This window comes from Rhinichthys klamathensis, unplaced genomic scaffold, assembly GCF_029890125.1.
Source record: "Rhinichthys klamathensis goyatoka isolate OS25496 unplaced genomic scaffold, OSU_Roscu_1.1 h1tg000198l_1, whole genome shotgun sequence".
Lineage (NCBI taxonomy): Eukaryota > Metazoa > Chordata > Actinopteri > Cypriniformes > Leuciscidae > Rhinichthys > Rhinichthys klamathensis.
The window spans coordinates 334769-354819 of NW_026606724.1; the positions used below are offsets into that span (position 1 = coordinate 334769).

Here is a 20051-nt window from a genome sequence, read left to right on the forward strand (position 1 = left end):
GTGTATTTTCAGCATCATTACTCCAGTCTTCAGTGTCACATGATTCTTCATAAATCACTCTGATATGATGATTTCTAATTATTATCAATGTTGAAAACAATGTTGGATCAGGATTCTTCAGCATTTATTTGAAATAGATTTTTTTGGAACTTGTCTTTGATCAATATAATGCCTTATTGCTGAATTAAAGTATTAATTTACTATTATTATCTTACTGACCCCAAACTTTTTAACGGTAGTGTGTTTTTTTATTTTATTTTTATGAAATATGACCCAGACATGCTCTTGACATGTGGAGATTCACCCAGTAAGAAACATTTTTAATAGTTGCTGTTGCCAGAAATCAGGATTATTGTTTCTAGTGACTATTTAGCACACACGTTCATTAGTGATGTTGGTTAATGAGATACTTGTTCTTGACAGGATCTGGACGGGAACTTGCTGGACTCCTGGGAGGGTGTTCGTGTGCAGTGTCTGTGGTGTTTGAATGACGGTCGAACAGTGCTGGCCTCTGATACACACCAGCGCATCCGTGGATACAACTTCGAAGATCTGACTGACAGGAACATGTATGTCGACTGCACTTGCTGTGACGAGGGCTGGGTATCCATTCAGATTCGATTCGATTTCGATTCATTTTTTGACTAAATTCGATTTTTTATTCTCGATTCGACTCAGTGAACATAAGTTTACAAGTGGTTAATTAATAAAAAGAAATAAAGCTTTTTATTTTAGGTACACCACGTGGGTACATTAACACAGAACCCAACTCTATATTTCAAATGAAAAATTGATGCTGAAAATTGGACAAGTCAGACCAGTTGCATGCCTTGATCAAACACGATCAGGTTATTTTATGTTTACGATAAAACAAACATAAAATCTCACAGCATTAGCCTGTGAACAGTGGAGGAAAACTAATACTGGCTTTTGGGTGATGGATAAATAAATAAATAAATATGGAAAAAATCGTTTCGTCGCCTTTGAGAATCGATTTTGAATCAACCACATTTTAAAATAAAAACGATTAATCGAGAAATCTTTGTTTTTGCCCAGCCCTACTTGTGACTTAAGATCCTGTTATGGTTTTTCTGCCAGTGTTTGTTTGAGTTATGTGGATGTGCTGGTGTGCGTTTGCTTGTCTCTTATAGAGTTCAAGAAGACCACCCTGTAATGTCCTTCACCGTGTCAAAGAATGGAAGATTAGCTCTGTTAAATGTCGCAACTCAGGTGAGTAGGCGAAGCAGGCTGCAGATTTCATCTCAAGCGTTTCATAATGTCAAGCTGTTTTTGTACTGATGCCAGACTTGTCGTTTTGCTATGAACGATCTGATCTGATCTTGGTGGGATTCCATAAAGCTCTAGAAAGTGCATTCGCACCATGACAGAACTACCGAATTACCGATTTCGACTTCCGAAGAGGTCCTTGTAGAGCTCGTAATTACGACTTGTAAACTCGGACTTGTACTTAGAAACACTCAAAATGGCGGCATCTTCAGCGGCAAAATGTTATCTCGTAATATTTCTGTTTAATAACTCCTATATGTCTTAATAATGCAAGATTAATCTGAAAATAAACTATAATTAGGGATGTGATTTATTTATTTATTTCTCTGTATTTTCTGACCTGAAAATAATGACCCGTATGAATTTCAAAATGGTGTGTGTTGGTATTATGTAATTATATAAATGTATAGTCTGACACGCTGCATGTTTCAGAGTAAAGCACTTTCAGTTTTGATTTGCAGTAATGCTACTCTGTGTGTTTGAGTCGCTTACAATTTGCATTTGGGAGCGCAACATGCATCAACCATCTTTCCAAATGCATCATGAGAATCATTTATAAATCTGTGTCAACAAAGAGCGGGTCTCCTGCAGGCTTCTGCCAAAATACAAGCTCAATGGTTTAATGTTTAAAAACAAAGAAATCAAGGCAACCATAAATGTTAGTATTGTAATTTTACTGTTCTTCAAATAGAATAATTTACTGTCAAATAAAATGACAATAATAGTATTTATTATTATCGTTTTTTATTAATAATAATAAAAAAACAATTCTCTTAATACTTTTATTATAACATATATTGTATTATAACATAATAAATTATTATTATGATGATTATTTAATCCTCTTTTTTATTTTATTTTTTACTTTATGCATTATTTTAATAGTAAAATAACATTGGGGGGGGGGGGGGGGGTTGTGCTTGTTAATGTTTACTAATGAACTGGCTTATTAAACATACATATTGATTAACAGATCATTATTTAATGTAAATTGAAATGCGTACAAGTGTCATTAAACTTTCAATCCATATGATCATGCACTTTATAAAAATGATGTTGACAGATGGTTTACAATGATGAAAAGCTTCCTTAATAAATTAAGAAACCTATTACGCTTACCAGATCATTATTTAATATATATATATTTAAATAGCTATGAGATAATATGCTTGTTAATGTTTAAATTATATTTTAATCATTATGTAAATAAAATGCTAACAAATGTCATTCAAATTCAACTCTTTTATTACTTAATGCACTTTTTTTTTTACATTTACAAATGTTGTAAAAAAAAAAGTTTAATTAGTCATTTTAAGCACTTCACACACTACTCATGTTAACATATTAGTCACAAACTCATAAGCACAGTCTGTAAAGGTCACACGTTTGGTCTCGTATGCAGACTTACAGTAGACTATTACACATTTTTTGTTCATGTTTTGCAGTACCCACTTGATATCCACAAGTTTCCTACGTCCCATGAGGCCTTTCGTCAAAAGTGGGTGCGTCTTCCGGTTCGAAGTAAACAAGCGAGACGTGACACTCATTCATTTATTCGATTAATCATTAATATTTATATTAAAATGTATTATTTAATTTATTTAACTTTTTAGCAATTAAAAATGCAATGAAAATGTTTTTCCACGATGAGTTCTTTATTACAAGAAGATCAACTTGTGGCAGTTAAACTGGACGTTCGGTTATGGCTAAACTTGAAGATATGCGCTGCGGTGCTCTTGAACCTGCAGCTACGAGCCGGCGTTTCTTAAACAGAGACCCTCGTTTGTTCCTAAATAATAATAAAAAAGAATCATGTTAAATAGGGCTGTAACGATACGCGATATAAAACCGAAATCGCGATACTCAGATCCACGAACCTGTCGCGGTGAGGGAAGGCAGAATCACGACACACCCCTTCCAACTCCCAGAGATATCCTTCCCGTCCAGATCCAATATAGCTACCATATCTTTACTATTAGTATTATTTGAAGTTAACATTATAAAATACATAGACCTACACCACAAAACTAGTTGAAGATAAATTATTTAAAATTGGGCAATTCCAGCGTTATGGACGTGACATTTGCAGTCAAAACCTGAAATATAAATTCTCAGAAAATGCATTTAATATAGGCTATTGAAACTTCTGTTTATATATCTCATACTCCTTTATTAAAGGAGTCCAGACATTAGAAAAATATAACACATGCATTTTATATTTAATATGAGGGAAAGGGACGTGACACAAAAAAATCTTTAACTTTTAGGTGGCAAAATATTTTTCAATAATTCTGTGAAATGTGTGAATTACACTGCGCAAACCTAAAGTACCCACCGGATGAAGAAGGTTTGGCTCTCCACAGAACATAAAATATTCATTTTATTTTATTTTTCATGTTCGCATTTATAAGGAAAAACAATTTTATGGACGTGACAGTTCTCTGAAAGCGGCACTAAAAGACTGCTTTAAAACGTTCACAGAGACCTCAAACAGAAAGCAAGCCTTTATTTAAAGTTAATTTCGTTTTGTATTAATTGTATCTTAATTTTAATCAATGTTTCATCAACAAATTCCCTGGATTTAATAAATAATAAGTAAATATAGCAGACAATAATCAAGACACGGAGGCGCCGGCGCCTGAACTGCAGCTCGTCTCATAAATGAACCGAAACTCAGCATAGTCTACTTGCCTCACAGACCTGAGAAATATATATAGTCTATATTATATTATATATACTATGAAATGTTTACTGTGTGTCATTCATGCTCTGAATATATTGCTTCACAGTAGCCTTCACTTAAAATCTTTAGTCTAAGATTGTTGGATAATAAAATTTGCCACTGATTTAGTTTAGTCCGGTTATAGGCCTATGTACAACCGCGAACAGCACATGTTGTCCCTGAGCTCCGTAACGACATCTCTCATAAAGGTTTGCGACTTAGTTTAAATAGTAAAACATTATCCGAAAAACACCTAGCCTCTTCGCTAAATAGCACACAAAATACCATTGGTATGCTACTTCCGCCGCCTGACCGGATGTTGCACCCACTTTATTTTTTACAGTAGCGCCCCCCCCGGAAACAGGTGAATAATTAAACTTATTAATTTGATGGCGGATCCAGAAAGGTTCAAACGACAATCACCAGCGACAACTAGAGATTCACCCGCTGTAAAACGCAAAAGACTTCGTTCGGACTTCGGAGCGGCTTCAGAAAAGAAGAGACTGCAACCGGCCCATGCGAAAACAAGGGTAATATTGGAAGGACATTACATGTAGTCACGCAATGCTGACGTTGTTAACATTAACAATTTGAGAACAAAGTATAATTTGCACGGTTTGACGTGATATGATAAGCGATCGTTAGATTTAATCAGCGCGATTTACAGCAATGCTTTTTCCCCCTTAGTTGGTCTGAACAAAAGTGGATGTTACTTGTTCAGATTACATTTTCCAGTGAAAATTATTATGTTGGTCATATTTCCAAAAAGAATAATCTGTGATTCTGAATGCCAGTATCCACACCGGCGGCGACTGACAGCCGCACACTCTCCTCAAACACTGTGTTCATCCGCGCTGTGCCGTGTCGAGGCACAACCCACGTAAAGTTGATAATTCCGCGAATGACTGCAATTGCAGATTTCGAACAGAGATGGCGACAAAGAGGAAAAAACGGCGGACTGCAGCTTTAAAGCGGAAGTTGCGATAGTCTTTTCATCGCTATTGTGACGTATATCCGAGTGAAACGCGTCAGGAATGAGAACAAATATGGGGCGGGACTTGATTTTGTCTGTGGCGAATTGATTGGATTGTAGGAAGTTGGGTGTTGCTAACTAAAGCGGACCTTAATGTAAATATTACTAAACCCTACGAGGAATCTTTAACTTATTACTCATGTAAATACAAATAATGTATCAGTATACGTTCCACTGAGCAGTTCCTCTCTCTCGCCGTGTTTAGGGAGTTCATCTGTGGGACCTGCAGGACCGGGTATTAGTCAGGAAGTACCAAGGTGTGACTCAGGGCTTCTACACCATCCACTCCTGTTTTGGCGGCTACAACGAAGACTTTATTGCGAGTGGCAGTGAAGGTAAGAGTGCGTCGATCTCAGAATAACAGACTGAGTGAGTTCCTGCTGAGAGCTGACGGGGTCTTGTGTCTCTAGACCACAAAGTTTACATCTGGCACAAGCGCAGCGAGCTGCCCATCGCCGAGCTGACGGGCCACACGCGCACCGTGAACTGCGTGAGCTGGAACCCAGTTCTGCCGGGCCTGATGGCCAGCGCCTCGGATGACGGCACCATACGGGTCTGGGGTCCCGCCCCCTTTCTGGACTCCCAGGAGCCCGAGGGCCTAACTGGTATGAACCTCCTCGTCTGACTGGAATATGCTCCTAGTTTGATGTAAGTGGGTAGTTGACATAGAAAACTTTAGAAATTTGACTTGCTAAACTAAATCTAAACATATTTAGCTATTTTTTTATTGTATTGCATGCATATTTTATGAGCTCATGTGAAATGAGAGATTATATGGAATATTTGTACTACTTTAAACATTTAAAATAGGAGGGGGAAAAAATGTGTCTGAAAACCTGAACTGAAAAAAATAGTGATCAATTATATGATGTTAAATATGCACTTTCGCTTATACATTCAAATAAATGTTGCATGTTCATTCAATGTTTTTAACATTTTAACATGTCAACTACCCAGTTGCTGTGTGACGCTTTAACAAAGACTTTTTTCTAAATCCCTGTGGGGAGAATTAATGTGAATCAGAGCTATTTTAAACAATCTGTTCAGACTTCCTGTTTCAGTAGGAAATGGTTACTTTTGTCAAGCCATTTCTTGAAATCTTTAAACACCCATTTGATGTGTTTTCAATAATATTCAGAAACTAAAACCAGATGATTAAACCAATGTGGAGTTTCTGCGCCAAAAAACGGAGCTTGTTATGGCTGACACTGATATTTAGTGTTTTAACCCTCTTGCACCGGAGCTACAGTAGCTTAATAATTCAGTTCATTTAAAAAAGTAGGCATCTAATCTGGACTTTATAATGCATATAGAGGATCTGAGAGACTCTTAACTATTGCTTTTTAATATGCTTCTGGAATTTAAATGTTTAGTTCAAATTCAGAATGAAAGTGCCCCATTATGCTATTTTTGTTGCGGAGTCTCCTATAACAGGTTTACATGCATCCACTTATTTTATACATTGCAGCATCACCTCTTTTCTCAGTGTCTGAAACGGTTCGATAAAGTATTCAGTCTGTCCTTTCTGAGGCTCCTCTGCTCTGATTGGTCAGATGGCCCAGTCTGTTGTGATTGGTCTACTCTGCTCTGATTGGTCAGATGGCCCAGTCTGTTGTGATTGGTCTACTCTGCTCTGATTGGTCAGATGGCCCAGTCTGTTATGATTGGGCTACTCTTCTCTGATTGGTCAGATGACCCAGTCTGTTGTGATTGATCTACTCTGCTCTGATTGGTCAGATGACCCAGTCTGTTGTGATTGGTCTACTCTGCTCTGATTGGTCAGATGGCCCAGTCTGTTGTGATTGGTCTACTCTGCTCTGATTGGTCAGATGGCCCAGTCTGTTATGATTGGGCTACTCTTCTCTGATTGGTCAGATGGCCCAGTCTGTTGTGATTGGTCTACTCTGCTCTGATTGGTCAGATGACCCAGTCTGTTGTGATTGGGCTACTCTGCTCTGATTGGTCAGATGACCCAGTCTGTTGTGATTGGTCTACTCTGCTCTGATTGGTCAGATGACTGTCTGTTATGATTGGTCTACTCTGCTCTGATTGGTCAGATGGCCCAGTCTGTTATGATTGGGCTACTCTTCTCTGATTGGTCAGATGGCCCAGTCTGTTGTGATTGGTCTACTCTGCTCTGATTGGTCAGATGACCCAGTCTGTTGTGATTGGGCTACTCTGCTCTGATTGGTCAGATGGCCCAGTCTGTTGTGATTGGTCTACTCTGCTCTGATTGGTCAGATGACCCAGTCTGTTGTGATTGGTCTACTCTGCTCTGATTGGTCAGATGGCCCAGTCTGTTGTGATTGGTCTACTCTGCTCTGATTGGTCAGATGACCCAGTCTGTTATGATTGGGCTACTCTTCTCTGATTGGTCAGATGGCCCAGTCTGTTGTGATTGGTCTACTCTGCTCTGATTGGTCAGATGACCCAGTCTGTTGTGATTGGGCTACTCTGCTCTGATTGGTCAGATGGCCCAGTCTGCTGTGATTGGTCTACTCTGCTCTGATTGGTCAGATGACCCAGTCTGTTGTGATTGGTCTACTCTGCTCTGATTGGTCAGATGACCCAGTCTGTTGTGATTGGTCTACTCTGCTCTGATTGGTCAGATGACTGTCTGTTATGATTGGTCTACTCTGCTCTGATTGGTCAGATGGCCCAGTCTGTTGTGATTGGTCTACTCTGCTCTGATTGGTCAGAATACCCAGTCTGTTATGATTAGTCTACTCTGCTCTGATTGGTCAGATGGCCCAGTCTGTTGTGATTAGTCTACTCTGCTCTGATTGGTCAGATGACCCAGTCTGTTGTGATTGGTCTACTCTGCTCTGATTGGTCAGATGACCCAGTCTGTTATGATTGGGCTACTCTTCTCTGATTGGTCAGATGACCCAGTCTGTTGTGATTGGTCTACTCCGCTCTGATTGGTCAGATGACCCAGTCTGTTGTGATTGGTCTACTCTGCTCTGATTGGTCAGATGACCCAGTCGGTTGTGATTGGGCTACTCTTCTCTGATTGGTCAGATGACCCAGTCTGTTGTGATTGGGCTACTCTGCTCTGATTGGTCAGATGACCCAGTCTGTTTTGATTGGGCTACTCTCTCTGATTGGTCAGATGACTCAGTCTTTTATGATTGGTCTACTCTGCTCTGATTGGTCAGATGACCCAGTCTGTTGTGATTGCTCTGATTGGTCAGATGGCCCAGTCTGTTATGATTGGTCTACTCTGCTCTGATTGGTCAGATGACCCAGTCTGTTGTGATTGGTCTACTCTGCTCTGATTGGTCAGATGACTCAGTCTGTTATGATTAGTCTACTCAGCTCTGATTGGTCAGATGACTGTCTGTTATGATTGGTCAACTCTGCTTTGATTGGTCAGATGGCCCAGTCTGTTATGATTGGGCTGCTCTTCTCTGATTGGTCAGATGACTCAGTTGTTTTGATTGGGCTACTCTCTCTGATTGGTCAGATGGCCCAGTCTGTTGTGATTGGTCTACTCTTCTCTGATTGGTCAGATGACTCAGTCTGTTATGATTGGTCTACTCTGCTCTGATTGGTCAGATGGCCCAGTTGTTTTGATTGGGTTACTCTCTCTGATTGGTCAGATGGCCCAGTCTGGTGTGATTGGTCTACTCTTCTCAGATTGGTCAGATGACTCAGTCTGTTATGATTGGTCTACTCTGCTCTGATTGGTCAGATGGCCCAGTTGTTTTGATTGGGCTACTCTCTCTGATTGGTCAGATGGCCCAGTCTGTTGTGATTGGTCTACTCTTCTCTGATTGGTCAGATGGCTCATTCTGTTATGATTGGTCTACTCTGCTCTGATTGGTCAGATGGCCCAGTTGTTTTGATTGGGCTACTCTCTCTGATTGGTCAGATGGCCCAGTCTGTTGTGATTGGTCTACTCTTCTCGGATTGGTCAGATGACTCAGTCTGTTATGATTGGTCTACTCTGCTCTGATTGGTCAGATGACTCAGTCTGTTTTGATTGGGCTACTCTCTCTGATTGGTCAGATGACTCAGTCTGTTATGATTTGGCTACTCTCTCTGATTGGTCAGATGACCCAGTCTGTTATGATTGGTCTACTCTCTCTGATTGGTCAGATGACTCAGTCTGTTTTGATTGGTCTACTCTGCTCTGATTGGTCAGATGACTCAGTCTGTTATGATTGGTCTACTCTGCTCTGATTGGTCAGATGACTCAGTCTGTTATGATTGGTCGACTGCTTACAGCGCATGTGGGAAACGAAAAGTCCATTATCATATCTTATTTTCAGCTCCGGATCTGCACTTGATACACATTGATACGAACAGTAAAGATTCCTTTGGTTTTTCCATATTAATCCCAGCACCTCATCCTTTTGAAGTGCATGTGAAGTGTATTCACAGCGCTGAAAACAGCGAACCAAACTCTTTGTGTTTGAGGGCGGGTCAAAGTAGACATTGTTTTGCGAGCAGCCAATGAAGACCATAGGCGGGCATTATGCAAATGTGCTACATTATTACGTAGATTTGTAACAGGAAGTGAGACTGGAATTGCTTACAACTCGTTTTCGCAGTTCTGAAGCGATTCTTTCTTTTGGGAGACATTAACTCCATTTATCTGCACTTTGATCTTTAAAACGTTGCAGATCTTTTACATTCACAAACGGCTATATAACACACTGCATGAAAGGTAATATCCAAAAAAAAGCATAATAGGGGCACTTTAACCTGAGCTGAATTGAATAGCACATGTTAGAAAGAGGACTTGTTTGTGATTTTGGTCTCTCTGCTTCTCTCCTCCTGCAGAATGCTTTAGCATGGACAGTTGATGTTGACTCTGGAGCAGATGTCCACTTTGGAAAACATACAGTGAGACACACTATAGACTCTGTGAATGAAGAAATGAAAATTGAAGTAAATCGTACGGCAGATGGATGTTATTTCCCCACGCCGTTTCACTCGAACAACATGAAGCCGGCTGCTGCCCTCAAACATCTGACTTCAAATCCCAATCGGACACGCCCCTCTTCGGCCTAAGCCCCTCCTCCTCCTTTCTACACTGCATCCTGAGTGGACGACTGCCTCCTGAACCCACATGCGCACACAAACACACACACACACACACACGGACAAACAACGTTATTTATTGCGGCTTTAATTTATTATTGTGAATGAATCAAGGCCACAGGCTTGCTTTGTGTTCTGTACAATATTCACTCAGCCAAGGGGACAAAAAAAAAATGCTTTTCCGGCATGTGCGAACTTCTCCTCGGTCTCAAAGACGCACGTGTTAACGGAGAGCAAACAAATCATATCCTTATTTTTCAGCATGAACTTCTTTAAGCCAATTTGTATGCTTGAAAGTAAGTGTCTTCACCAGCAGAGATATAAGATATCGTTTTCCTTTCCCTCTGTGACCCACCACATTTTTAAATGACTGAATTTACTGGCATTTTTAACAGCTAGATATTCATTTTGATTAGAAAATTCCAACCATGACCCCGATCCGCATTTTTGTTTCATTGCTTATGGTACTTTATTATGCTAATTATGAAAGGGGGAAGTTTTCTAGAGGTGACGGATTATTAGTCTTTATTCTTGTGACGAGCCGATTAAGATTTACGAAGAAAGACGCATAACAGGACATGGTTATTTTTTGGTAACGCTCCTGCGACACATATAGGCTCGCTATAGTCGTCCTGCTAATGACACACACACACACACACACGTGCTGATGTCACGATCCACATGTAAATATCAGCGTGCAGACCTTGACTTGACGTAAGTGGCTCGTAGGTGTTTGCGACACGGTCCAGGCTGTTAGTGTATGAGAAATGATTCTGTGACGGTAAGTACGCCAGCATATTGAACGAATGAACGGACTCTCAAATATGTTTCTCGAGTTTGTGTTCGTTGCGTCATATTCTCCTCTTGGGTCTCGTTTCCTCTTTCATATTATCACATCTTGACTTTTTATGTTTTTTTTAATGCTTTTCTAGACATGTATAGGATTATTCATCAGCTATGATTTTCTTAGTTTAATTGATTTTATTTTGGGTTGATTTATAATTTGTTTAGCTTTTTTCCCCCTTGTATTATCGTATAAAGGATGTCTTGGCAAATGGCCTCTTAAATGCTTTTTTCTATTTGTGAATTTCTTATATACTTTCGTACCATATTACGCATTAGTACACGCAGGTGTACCCTGAAATAATTTAGGTATTCATCAGTCGAGCGAAAGAAACTTTGCCTACTATGATTTATTCTGTTATTATATGCTCTTCATATACATGTATATAAGGAATCTATATATATAAACATATATTTGTGATGTCAATCGCGATTAATCGCATCTAACATAAGTCTGTTTATACAATATGTGAATACACATATAAGTATCCATATATATATGTATATGTATATATACATACATATATAAATTAGTGCTGTCAAATCGATTAATCGCATCTAACATAAAAGTTTGTTTATATACGTGTGTGTATATATTATTATTTATATATATTATGTGTGTGTGTGCATGTCTGTGTATACATATACACATGTATAAATAATTATGTGTATATACAGTACACACACAGACATATATATATATGTACATACATATAACATAAATATAATACACATTATGTAAACAAACTTTTGCTAGATGTGATTAATCGATTTGACAGCACTTATATAAATATAAAAAAACAAACTTTTATGTTAGATGCGACTAATCGTGATTAATTAATTTGACAGCACTTATATGTATGTATATATATATATAAAAACACACGTGTGTATTTCTTGCCATGTATCCTCCCGTACAAATGTTAAGCGTTTCTCACCTGCATCAGGTAAACTCCTTGTACAGGTTACCCGTACCCTGACCAGCCAGACCTGTCCCGCTAGCGAGGATTGACGCGCAAGCGAAAGAAAGAACAGGTGCATGCAGTAACACCCTCACACATGTGGAGATATCACACAATTGTGGTGTTGTACGTTCTGGTTTATGCAACTGAGCTTTCCTTTTCTTCTGGATATTTGTGTTTCATTTCAGTCTTAGTTTGACTTTATGTGCTTGAGCCGCGGGGCGACGGTAGCGCCCTGGCTGGAGTTCTGATGGAGACTTACGTTTATTGCAGTCAGGATCTGAGGATCTTATTTGCATTTCAGTGTGTTATTATTCTAAGTGATTGTACTATTATGTAATGTTCTGTAGGAGAGGTGTTATGTATACATACTTTCAATAAAGCATTCAGGGTTTTAAACTATCTGGCGTAAGTCATCACTTCTGTTGGTTTAATGGTAAAAAAAAAAATCCAAAAGGTGCGACGATGGAATTTGTCGTGATTTGGAAACAATAATATTTTTTTTTCCCCCATATAAATAAATGTCCATGACTTTTCCAGTGCTTGATTGAAACAGTGAAATAAAAACTGTGGATAACACGTTTAGTTTAAGGTCCAATTCTCACTATTAACTAATATCTTATAATCATGCATATTACTAGGATATTGGTTGTTTAATAGTACTTATAAAGCACATATTGATGCCTTCTGCATTTTGTCTAACCAAACTGGTTAGACAAACTAATAAAAGTGACAAAAAGAAAAAATTACTAAAACTTTAGGCCACACTTTAGATTAGGGCCCAATTATCACTATATTAACTATGACTTTTTCCTCAACAAACTCATAATTACTGCTTATTAAAAGTTAGTAATGTAGTTCAGTTTAGGTATTGGGTGGAATATGGTCATCCAGAATAAAGCATTAATATGTGCTTTATAAGCACTTAATAAACAGCCAATATCTTAGTAATATGCATGATAATAAGCAACTAGTTTATAGTGAGAATTGGACCCTAAACTAAAGTGTTTCTAAACTAAAATGAAAACATTTTTTTTTTTTCAAAATATCCAATATGATTGTGTTCTCCATTTTCTATGAAAAAAAAAATCCAAAATGGAGTTTTTAAAACAACTGGATTGCAATGTACATTCACCTAAAGGATTATTAGGAACACCTGTTCAATTTCTCATTAATGCAATTATCTAATCAACCAATCACATGGCAGTTGCTTCAATGCATTTAGGGGTTTGGTCCTGGTCAAGACAATCTCCTGAACTCCAAACTGAATGTCAGAATGGGAAAGAAAGGTGATTTAAGCAATTTTGAGCGTGGCATGGTTGTTGGTGCCAGACGGGCCGGTCTGAGTATTTCACAATCTGCTCAGTTACTGGGATTTTCACCCACAACCATTTCTAGGGTTTACAAAGAATGGTGTGAAAAGGGAAAAACATCCAGTATGCGGCAGTCCTGTGGGCGAAAATGCCTTGTTGATGCTAGAGGTCAGAGGAGAATGGGCCGACTGATTCAAGCTGATAGAAGAGCAACTTTGACTGAAATAACCACTCGTTACAACCGAGGTATGCAGCAAAGCATTTGTGAAGCCACAACACGCACAACCTTGAGGCGGATGGGCTACAACAGCAGAAGACTCCACCGGGTACCACTCATCTCCACTACAAATAGGAAAAAGAGGCTACAATTTGCAAGAGCTCACCAAAATTGGACAATTGAAGATTGGATAAATGTTGCCTGGTCTGATGAGTCTCGATTTCTGTTGAGACATTCAGATGTTAGAGTCAGAATTTGGCGTAAACAGAATGAGAACATGGATCCATCATGCCTTGTTACCACTGTGCAGGCTGGTGGTGGTGGTGTAATGGTGTGGGGGATGTTTTCTTGGCACACTTTAGGCCCCTTAGTGCCAATTGGGCATCGTTTAAATGCCACGGCCTACCTGAGCATTGTTTCTGACCATGTCCATCCCTTTATGGCCACCATGTACCCATCCTCTGATGGCTACTTCCAGCAGGATAATGCACCATGTCACAAAGCTCGAATCATTTCAAATTGGTTTCTTGAACATGACAATGAGTTCACTGTACTAAAATGGCCCCCACAGTCACCAGATCTCAACCCAATAGAGCATCTTTGGGATGAGGTGGAACGGGAGCTTCGTGCCCTGGATGTGCATCCCACAAATCTCCATCAACTGCAAGATGCTCTCCTATCAATATGGGCCAACATTTCTAAAGAATGCTTTCAGCACCTTGTTGAATCAATGCCACGTAGAATTAAGGCAGTTCTGAAGGCGAAAGGGGGTCAAACACAGTATTAGTATGGTGTTCCTAATAATCCTTTAGGTGAGTGTATAATGTGCTTTTAATTGAATATGAATGCATTGTGAAAACTTGATATTCATAATCATCTTTTTATTTAAGAAACCCCACAACCGCAAATATGCATAAAAAACAAAACTGATGACATTGATTTCACATGATTACAAACCAAACCCTCTTTCAGATGACTGGTGCATTGAGACGTGGCATTGAACAGGACCATTCATTCAACGACGGGTCAACTGGATTACGGTCATGTGATGCACTGTTTAGCTGGACGCGTAGTGTAGTTTGACTGAGCCGAGGGAACAAACGCCAGCATCCACTAAAGGTGATTTCAAAATCAATCAAATAAAGATCTTGTCTAAACATAAAAAAGACATCCGTTTTAAGCACCATTAAGATGTTTTGTACCGAGACAATATTTCAATTACAATCCATGTTCATCTCCACCATTAAAAATGAATATGTCCAGAAATCAGCAGGCAGCGTAAACACTACGATATGCATTACACGAGTTTTGAGAATTATTACTGTAATTAGAATAATTTAGAAAACAACACTCATTTAGATGCACTGTGATGATGATGATGATGATAATACTGGGGGGAAATGTGCCTAATTTCCATTAAAATAGCGTAAAAAAAAGTTTTAAACATCGGCTTCAGTTTCAGCTTGACGGATCTGAAGAGCACAAAAGCAATGAGATCCACACAATCACAAGCCACTGACGTCGGCATCGGGAAGCTGATGTTCTGGTTATTAGTGTTCTGCTCATTCACAAAACAAGAAACAGACCCCTTCTCCAACAAAAGACATTTTAAAAACGTATGTGGAACAGAATATCATATAAATCACACAATCAAAAGACACAAAAAGAGATTATTTAGATGAATATTTTGTTCCCAGTCAATACCATATTGCAAAAAAAAAAATCCTGCTCTCATTGCAATAAAGAGAGAAAATATGTAAGACTGTATTTGTGCATTACAGTAATATCTGTTGTACTGTTTTTAACATATTATATTTTAAAACAACAGAAGCATGGAGTGTTGTAATAAAAAAAATAAAAAAAAACCTCAACCGTACACATTACAGTAATAATACTTGCCATGAAAATAATCCCAATGCTCCGAAAACAGGCTTAATCTTCACGTGAATATTTGTTCTTGGTTTGGATGTGACATGGGCGTGTGTGTGTGTGTGTGTGTGTCGGTGTGATTGTCTCGATGCTTCAGCCCTGAGAAGCAGTCAGTGCAGGAAACAGGAAACACAAGACTGAAGGTCATGTGACACGTGACGGCTCGTGGTCAGTGGGGAACGAGTGATGAGGAGAGCTGGGCTGGAGCTTCTGACTGGGTTCATCAAGTTCTTCGCAAAATGTAAAGGCCAGTTTATGATTTGGCAGTTTGTGTTCAGAAGACGGTTGCGGGTCAGTCGTTGATGAGCGCCAGGATCATGCTGAAAAACACATCAGAGATGATGAACCACACACACACACACACACGCTACCCACTTGCCTGTTCACATTTAATCTGTCAACTAACACACTGCTAGATAGGTCATTTCTAGATTATGTGATTTAATAGTGTTTTGTTGAATTTAGTATACAGACATGTGATCAACTAAAGACAAAAAACAGGAAAACTATTTCCAAATCAATAAATAAATATTACAATTTGTAAAATAAACACAGGCCTTTATACATACCGGTATATATACAGTTCTGGACAAAATTAAGAGACCACTGCAAAATTATCCGTTTCTCTGGTTTTACTATTTATAGATATGTCTTTTGGGTCAAATTAACATTTTTATTTTATTCTATAAACTAATGACAACATTTTCCCCAAATAAAAATATTGTCATTTAGAGCATTGGAATGCAATTTACACAATAAACTGATTGATCACACCTAGACAGACGCGGCGCCATGCGCCTCCAGCAACACGACTCCAGGCTGATCTCTTACCTGTACAGGTAGATGAAGAAGCAGAGGAGGTGGAAGCCCAGCTTGATCATGGCTTCCTTCATATGGGACTTGAGCTGGCCTCTGTTGTGGATCTCTGTGGGATCATACACTCCCATGTTCCCCATGGGGACCTTCACGTATCTGTTCACAGGCATGAATGATGACGTGTTTCTCAGGTGTGTGTGTATGCTGTGTGTGTTCTGTGGGATTCAGATTAATCACCTGTAAACGTTCCATGATGCCACGGGTAAGTTGAGCAGGAACACGAACCAGTGCATGGACACCAGCATCAGGACCGTGGCCAGAGCCTGGCCGATCATCTCAGGGAGAACCCACTGAACACACAGCACAGGCTTCAGATCAGCTTTCACACGCCAAGAGATCGGACGTGTTTTACAAGCAGAGGCACTACGAGACTCTTTGAAATGCGGAAACAATTAAACTTGAACCACATTCCTGTGCTTCATCTGTCCAGGGTGTCTACTAGGGGTGTAACGGTACATGTATTCGTAATTATTGAACCGTTTCGGTTCGAGGCTTCCGGTTCGGTACGCATACAAACCGAACGGTTCCTTGGACCATTTTTCCTGCCGACAAAATCGGCGCTGGCGCGATCACCACAACGCTGCGCAACATCAAATGGCAAACGTAATGAAAGCAGAACGAAACTGCGCTACTCATTATATTGTGCTTAACGGACCGTTTATCAGTTCGGACCAGCAACATCTGTGCAGCGCGAGATCAAGCGACACTGTGCTAAGAGATCCAGTGAAGAAAACATTTGAATTCTCCACTGAAGTAATAACATCGCTGCGAGATCTAGTGAGAAGCATTCACATTTCTCCGTTATTAACCGTAGATCTCTATTAGATCAAACAGCGCTGACGTGGACGCCAGGAGAAACATTGTGCCGTGAATGAACTAGTTATAGGCTTTAAGTCCACAGACCAGCAACATTCACCATGGATTTAATATAGTAACACTAACTGTAACCAGTTTGGCTGGAATAGTGAAATGCTTTCAAGTACTTCACACATCTTTTTCCAGCACTTCAAAACTCAAATATTATCTAAATATTATATTAATATATATTTAAATGTTATTTTTAATGTGATGACCAAAACATTATTTGTTCATCCTTCAAAGATTACCCCCATTTATAAGATGTAGGAAAACTCAAACTTTAAAAAAATATTTTTTCTTTTAATAAATAGGAAATTTCTCAGGCATTTCTTTCTTTTTTGCAGTACCGAAAACGTACCGAACCGTGACACCACTGTATCGTTTTGAACCGAACCGTGAATTTTGTGAACCGTTACACCCCTAGTGCCTACAGATATAAACAAGTTCAAAGTAAGGCTTTTTAAAGGGACACTTCACACATTTGCATTAAGCTTTGTATCGTTAGAAACCCAGTCCTATTTTTGAATGGTCGTGCATTATTCCCTCATTTTTCCCTGAGACGGGAGAAATAAGGATTTCAGTGTTGCAGTTCCTGCTTATAATGATGTAAAAATCGTCATTTGCGTCATTCTAAGCAGGAAGTCCCATATCTTGGTAGAGGAGTTGAGAGACCACGGGTGAAATGCTCCCTTAAAGGGTTAGTTCACCCCATCGGACTATTTTAACGATATCTTTAATAACTTTTCTGGGCCGGCAAGTTTCAATCCCTTAAGAAGCCTATGGAGGAGTGATCCAGCTCTCAGATTTAATCAGAAATATCTTAATTTGTGTTGCGAAGATGAACGAAAGTCTTATGGGGTTGAACAACATGAGGGCGAGTAATTACTGAGAGTTTTCATTTTGGGGTGAACTAACCCTTTAAAACCTTTTAATGCCACTTTGAATGAAATTTAAGACCAAACCTGTGATGGAAATACACATATTACAAACGTATATGTAATATTTAATGTTTAACCTAAGTAATTTAATTTTAACTACTTGTTAGAATTATTATAGAATTATAGAATATTCAGCAAAATAGTTCCCGTCATGTTGTTACTTAACTATATCATATGTTATAAATAAAAAAACTCAACTTTTTGAATTTTGACCTCAATATGTTTCTTCTGTGAGTTTTTTATGTGTGCTGTTATGCTCGTTTTGTTTAATTTCTCACTATGAAATCTCAGAGAGACAGCGAGTCTCAACAGCGCTACCAGAAACACATGATCAATATCAATCGCTGTTTATGTAATAAAATCAGAATCATTTGATTCAATGCTTCACTGGTTATTTGGCGGACATTGGGTCCGTCAGACTGGAGACATTTTAGCGGTAATGTGACCAGAAATATTTAATTTAAAACATTTTAATACTTTTAAGGCCTTTTATTAGGAAAACTTTAAGACATTTTAAGGACCCGCGGCCACCCTGTGTCCATTATAAATACAAAATGAACTCAATTTGATTTTTACATTCTAATGGTAACAATTCTCACCATTGTGAATTTATATCTCGCAACTCTGACTTTATATCTCGCAATTGTGACAAAACAAGTCGCAATTAACTTTTTTTTATTCTGTTGCAGAAAAAAGCTTCCGTAAGAATCACATATATATGAAAATAACATTAATTATGCTTTCATTACCAGTATTTACAGAATACAATTCAGTATACTAGTGTTACTAATGAAATGTTAAACCATTTTTATTTCAATGTGAAAGATTTAGCTGTGTGAGACATTCAGTGGCGTTAAGAAGTCTTCTACAACTTCTACAGCGCATTCACTGTTTTAATGTCAGACAGAAATCAATTAATAAAAACACAAACGATATAATCAGAAACTTGAGTGGGGAAAAAAATCCATGAATTACACACTTTACACAAATCCTTCCAAGGAAAAAAGAAAAAACACACACATAGCCTACACATACATACACACACAATATATATCACACATACGTAAATACACACGCATATATAGATAGATGAATGGATTTCATTCTTTGCCAATCATTACTTAATACACTCATGTTAGTAAATGAATTTTCACGTTTAACTTCACAATCCAGACTTACTTTGTTTAACTTGGAGCAGCAAGCTCGAGCATTGATGTAGTCGCACTCCAGATCAGACAGGGTGATAATCTGAGCAGGAGTTAGGGAAGTAATTACACAGATCACAAATAATGATTAATAACAATCTGTAAATGATCTCAAATAGGGCGGCAGATTTATGAGCCATCCCTCCACTGACAGAAGGAGAAACCACTATAATCTCACATTGAGCTTCAGTGAATCGTATTAAAACATAGTAGCTAATAGAGTGAAACGCACATTATAAAGATAAATTATCATGATAAATGATTAACAAAAACTGAACAATCCGCAATCACAGTGTGCAGCGAGCAGCTCCTGCTAACGTGAGGAACAACACCACACACCCCTGCTGACACGCGGTCAATCAAACACATCTTCATTCATGCCAAGCGTTAATAAAGGATACGAAATAAACCGAGAGGAATATTAAAGCACAGCAGTCGACGAGTGATAGAATGAACACGGCAGCCTCCATTTCTGCACTTCCGGTTTCTCTTCCGCTTCCGGTGTGGTTCTTCTCTAACGCTGAACCGACGGTGTTGAATCTCACGAGCGCCAGCGTTCGGCGGAACCCAATCATTCAACAACAAAAGATTTCTGATGGCTTGAATAAAATACACAAAATGCCTCAATAAACACTTACTTTATATGATTAAAAAAATCTAAATAGCTGCAAAAACATAAATGCTTTTACAAATAAACAAATATAAAAATACATTTATAAAAGAAAAAAAGTCAGCATGAAATCAAAATTGACCGTTTTTATGGAATATTGCTGTGTTTATTATAAATGAGTTTTGCTCTAACCAGCTGCAACAAAGTAA

The 20051-nt window shown here is 38.6% G+C and overlaps 2 protein-coding genes across 4 annotated transcripts in view; one reads left to right on the forward strand and one right to left on the reverse strand.

The window, feature by feature from the left end:
• The window catches only part of wdr26a (WD repeat domain 26a), a 46952-nt gene extending 36423 nt beyond the window's left edge, over positions 1–10529 (forward strand). For 2 of the 3 annotated variants that reach the window (XM_056263114.1, XM_056263116.1), the window contains 5 exons: positions 424–569; positions 1152–1230; positions 5248–5377; positions 5453–5647; positions 9831–10529. In XM_056263114.1, coding sequence (XP_056119089.1) covers positions 424–569; positions 1152–1230; positions 5248–5377; positions 5453–5647; positions 9831–9853 — 573 coding nt within the window. In that variant the 3' untranslated portion in view covers positions 9854–10529. Of the gene's footprint in view, positions 1–423; positions 570–1151; positions 1231–5247; positions 5378–5452; positions 5691–9830 lie in introns of all 3 variants that reach the window. The other variant, XM_056263115.1, reaches the window with a different exon arrangement.
• Positions 10530–15590: 5061 nt separating this feature from the next.
• cnih4 (cornichon family AMPA receptor auxiliary protein 4) lies at positions 15591–19757 on the reverse strand. Its single transcript, XM_056263122.1, has 5 exons — positions 19634–19757; positions 19207–19275; positions 16409–16521; positions 16187–16327; positions 15591–15675 (listed from the first exon to the last, which is right to left on the reverse strand). Exons 1-5 carry the CDS (start codon positions 19700–19702, stop codon positions 15648–15650), a joined length of 420 nt encoding a protein of 139 aa, XP_056119097.1. The 5' UTR covers positions 19703–19757; the 3' UTR covers positions 15591–15647.
• Between the last annotated feature and the right edge of the window lie 294 nt (positions 19758–20051).

Bases quoted from the DNA above. Each gene is read 5' to 3' on its own strand.
- cnih4 (XM_056263122.1), bottom strand. From the start codon at position 19,702: ATGGAGGCTGCCGTGTTCATTCTATCACTCGTCGACTGCTGTGCTTTA. The intron at 19,276-19,633 runs GTATCCTTTATT...ACTCCTGCTCAG, and splicing joins TATTCCTCTCGGTTTATTTC to ATTATCACCCTGTCTGATCT. The intron at 16,522-19,206 runs GTAAGTCTGGAT...CTGTGTGTTCAG, and splicing joins GCTGCTCCAAGTTAAACAAA to TGGGTTCTCCCTGAGATGAT.